At 36.1% G+C, this 4,331-nt stretch overlaps 1 protein-coding gene across 1 annotated transcript; it reads left to right on the top strand.

The window, feature by feature from the left end:
• The first annotated feature begins 425 nt into the window (after positions 1–425).
• Positions 426–2,041, top strand: LOC110031205 (transcription factor MYB36-like). Its single transcript, XM_020734291.1, has 3 exons — positions 426–619; positions 1,219–1,348; positions 1,465–2,041. The coding sequence occupies exons 1-3, from the start codon at positions 484–486 to the stop codon at positions 1,973–1,975; spliced, it is 777 nt and encodes a 258-aa protein (XP_020589950.1). The 5' UTR covers positions 426–483; the 3' UTR covers positions 1,976–2,041.
• Positions 2,042–4,331: the final 2,290 nt, after the last annotated feature.

Genomic DNA, 4,331 nt, shown 5'->3' with positions numbered 1-4,331 from the left:
GCATATGAATATCCTCTTGCCGGCGGAGAGGGAGATTTTGTATATTGAATGGCCAGATGCTATTAAACGTGACGGACAAAGCCGATGCTCAACCAACACACACACACACACACACAGATGAAACCTTCATTGTGGACTTTTGTTTTACCTACGTTTTTTATTGAAGTTAACATGGCTAAGAAATAAAGGCGGCCATGCGCCGGTTTGCGTCCAGAGCACGTGATTGTATTACATGGAGAAAGGAGAGACACAAAGGTAGTGGGGTCCTATGAAATACCAAAAATTCGCTGAACAACAACTTTGTCCGAGCTCATGCATCACATCACATCACATCTTCCTTCTTTTTCTCCGGGTGCCTTTCAATCCCTATAAAGCTCTGCGCTACTCACATCTTCTTCTCCATTATTTGGAGTTCAAAGCAATAATTAAGCTCAAAAACTTCAAACAGCTTTGTCTCTTAGAGTGAGTGAGAGACAGAGAGAGATGGGCAGAGCTCCTTGCTGTGATAAGGCCAAGGTGAAAAAGGGTCCTTGGTCTCCTGAGGAAGATGCAAAGCTCAAGTCCTACATCGAAGAACAGGGAACTGGTGGCAACTGGATTGCTCTCCCTCAAAAGATTGGTATCATTTTGCTCTTCAATTTTTGTTTCTCCCTATACATTCCTTATTGTGTTTTCAAGATAAAAATGAATTTCAAATTAAACTTTCATTAATGAATTACATGAAATAATGCCCCACAATAAATACAATAAACTTTCATAATTCAAGCTAATGAATTGCAAATTAAACACAATAATTAATGAAAGTTTCTTCATAACTTCATGTAATTTTAAAGGAGTCGTATTTAATTTTAAAGGAGTCATAAAAAATTCATATGTTTTGCTTGTATAATTATTGAAAGGAGTCGTAAAAAATTCATATGTTTTGCTTGTATAATTATTGATGAGCAATTCTGCAGGTAAAATTTTGAAACACTCCGAGCAAATTAATGGTGAAATTTTTCTATAGCTTTTAAATGATTGAAGTTTAGTCAAAAGGAAATAGTTCATTCTGAATTGACTAGGAAAAATAGAATGCCCTTTGTTGGTTTTTCATAGCACTAACTTCTATTAAAATCCAATCTCAGGAACATGGAACATTGTAAAAATAAAACTATCTAGTACTTTATCCTTCCACCACTTAATCAAATTACTAGACATATATATTGATGATTATTTTAGGTCTAAAACGATGTGGTAAGAGTTGTAGGCTGAGATGGCTGAACTATCTAAGGCCAAATATCAAACATGGGGGCTTCTCAGAAGAAGAAGATCAAATCATTTGCAATCTCTTCATAACCATTGGAAGCAGGTACATATCTTATCAAAACCTAGTACTCAATATTTTCTTTTTCATTCTAATAACTTATAAAGTAAAATTCTTATGCAATCTTTACACTACAAAAAATTCTATACATGTTCATATAGGTGGTCAATTATAGCAAGTCAGCTCCCAGGAAGAACAGATAACGACATAAAAAACTATTGGAATACCAGACTAAAAAAGAAGCTCCTTGACTGGCAAAGATACATGTCATCCACATCCCATCTCCTCCATCACTCGAACGAGAAGGTTTGTAATACTAACCCTAACCCTAATGGATCCTCAAAAACCCTAACTACATCTTCCCTTGAAATGCTACAACTTCACATGCAATCCACAACTACTATGCATCCATTGAAGCTTTCCCAACAAGCCAAGGAACCAAGAGAGCAAACTAATATAAATAATTCCTTACATGGAAACTTGTTTCGTGGTACAGAAAGTCAAATTTTTAGTGGCATTGATAGTTTTAGAGAATTGAATTTTGAAGAGGAGATAAATTGGTGGGGAAGCATTGGACTTGATGAGAAATCCTTGCCAAGTTTGTCAGATTTGGCTTTGGCTCTTCAGGCTGATTCTATGCTTCAGGAGTATGGGATTGGGTATGATTTATAATGTCAGTACTTTTCAACATGGTGTTCATGTTCTGTGGTATATTAGTCTCTGCAAGAACATATTATGAAAGACAATCAATGTAAATTACTTCGTAAATAATACTACTTTTATGTTGGTGTTTTGTACTCTATTTTAAATGAAATTGGTCTTTGGTATATCGTTGATTAAACACTACATTTAAGAAAATAATTCTTTCTTGAGCTCTGCGAGTATTCTGTAAGAAATTTCAGTTGCAATTTTAGGATGATAAGAGGATTGTTTAGTCCATCTTTCAGTTAAAATTGAAAGTGGAATTCCTCTTATTTAATCCACAGTCAAACATCTTACCAATGAATCTTCAGCAATGCTACTTCCTTTTAGATATTTTATTATTTGATGGCTTCTTGATCCACTTTAAGCTTGTCAAATGGTCATAATTAATTTTATGATTATTATGGTGATTTTTTTTAATTATTTTAATGATTCATTTAGCTTATTTATGATCATCAAATATCATCTGTTAAAACAAATAAATTACCGGTTAATGATTCTCCAATTTCCAATGATTTGTCGGCAGTTTCAAGGGCGTAGCAAAAATTCTTATGAGCAATTAGAAAACCAACAGAGTTTCCCACAACTTTTATGTGCCGATGAACTTCCAACATGCTATGATCATTGCTTTATGATGAATTTGAAAATGGGGGTAAGCCATCACTCCAATGATTTGTCGGCAGTTTTTAGGGTGTAGCAAAAATTCTTCCCAGTAATTTGAAAACTAAAAGAGTTTCCGACGACTTTTATGTGCCAATGGACTTCCAACATGCTATGATCATCACTTTATGATGAATTTGAAAATGGGGGTAAGCCATCAGCTTTTTTCGGCAAGTGATTACCAGTGGCTATAACCGTCGAATATAGTAGTTGCTTTAGCATCGGGTAACAATTATCAATTTTTTGTTGCAGTCAATGTCATCGGTTATCCATTGGGCATGTGCAGTATTATAACCGAACAGGTAACTGTCGGTAAACTGGATAATTTGTCAATTTTTTGTTGCGGTTAAAGTCGTCGAATATGAGTCTGTTATGTGTTGGTATTAAAACCGATGACTTTTACTATCGGATTGTACCACAATTGCTCAATATATCGTTGAAAGTCAGATGGAAAGCCATCGAAAACCTGTAATATCAAAAAATAAATAATTCTCCTATTTCATAGTTATGATTTCTACACTTGCAATCGACCAAAAAAAAAGCGATAACTACAACACGTTTAACCAATCCAAATATTTGCCAGACTAAAATTGCAATAATAAATTGTCCAATCGAACAGATAATTAAAAAAATGCATTTAATTAAATATACATAACTGTTGAATACAAAATATTTTTGCTCGAATGTTTGAAAAATTATGTACAAATAAAAAATAACCATAGCTAATCATTATGTCTCCTCCTCATCATCATTCTCCTCATTCTCGATAGCATCTGTCGTTGGATTCTTTCCCCCACCACTTCACCCGATGCTGGAATGCATCTAATTCGACCTTCAATTGGCCTCCAATTCCAACCTCATATGGCTGATTTGGGCTGCGAATTCGTTTTCCATATCAGTGGCAAATGCAACAACCCACCTACAAACTTCCTCCTCCTATGCGGTAGAAGTAGATACCCTGGATGCGCTGGTGGAGGGGTGGGTGTCGGAGGCATGTGCCTGAAACCCTAGCCCAAAGATCTAACCCTTCCTCTTGCCTCTGGCAGCCTCCCTCCACAGCTTGTACTCGAACACCTCATGATATCGGATCGTAATTCCGCCTGACAGCTAGGTTCTGCTCTCATTAAACTTCTAGAATTTTTCCTAAAAAATGGTTATGAATTGCTAGAGCGTGAATAAACATTAAACTAGTTTAGCTCAAGAATTTTCTAGGTCACTCGGGATTTGCCGTCAACCCAGACCTAATCCAACTATCGCTTAAGTGTGTGTTTGTGCACCTTGGCAGCAGAGGAATCTCATCTCAACTGCATAGCCTATCAATGTAATGAAATAGTCAAAATATAATTAAAAATAAAATTTAAAGAAGAAATAAAAACTTACCAGCCTCCTCTTATATTTTGTGTGTGGGAGCGCCCCACTAGTGTGTTTGGCGGTTTCCATGCCTCCACAGCAGTATGAGAGACAATTTTGTTCTACATACTTGCTCTTCCTTCTGTATTCTAGAGACTCTCAAGCCTTGAATAGTGAGCCAAAAACATCCTCCCCAAGCCATAAGGGGCATTGTCGTGACTTCCTAACCTTGTCAAACATGTCTTAAAGGCGGTCACTCTCCTTGCGATCAAAGTTCCTCTAGATGTGGGCAACATATCATGAAAAATATTTCTAC

Source organism: Phalaenopsis equestris, unplaced genomic scaffold (genome assembly GCF_001263595.1).
Source record: "Phalaenopsis equestris unplaced genomic scaffold, ASM126359v1 Scaffold000787, whole genome shotgun sequence".
Classification (NCBI taxonomy): Eukaryota; Viridiplantae; Streptophyta; class Magnoliopsida; order Asparagales; family Orchidaceae; genus Phalaenopsis; species Phalaenopsis equestris.
This window is presented reverse-complemented; position numbering and strand designations above follow the sequence as displayed.

What these genes read in the sequence shown, in the direction of transcription:
- LOC110031205 (XM_020734291.1), top strand. Translation starts at nt 484, where the DNA reads ATGGGCAGAGCTCCTTGCTGTGATAAGGCCAAGGTGAAAAAGGGTCCT. An exon ending in TGCTCTCCCTCAAAAGATTG is followed by an intron (nt 620 to 1,218) that starts GTATCATTTTGC and finishes TGATTATTTTAG; the next exon opens with GTCTAAAACGATGTGGTAAG. An exon ending in TTCATAACCATTGGAAGCAG is followed by an intron (nt 1,349 to 1,464) that starts GTACATATCTTA and finishes ATGTTCATATAG; the next exon opens with GTGGTCAATTATAGCAAGTC.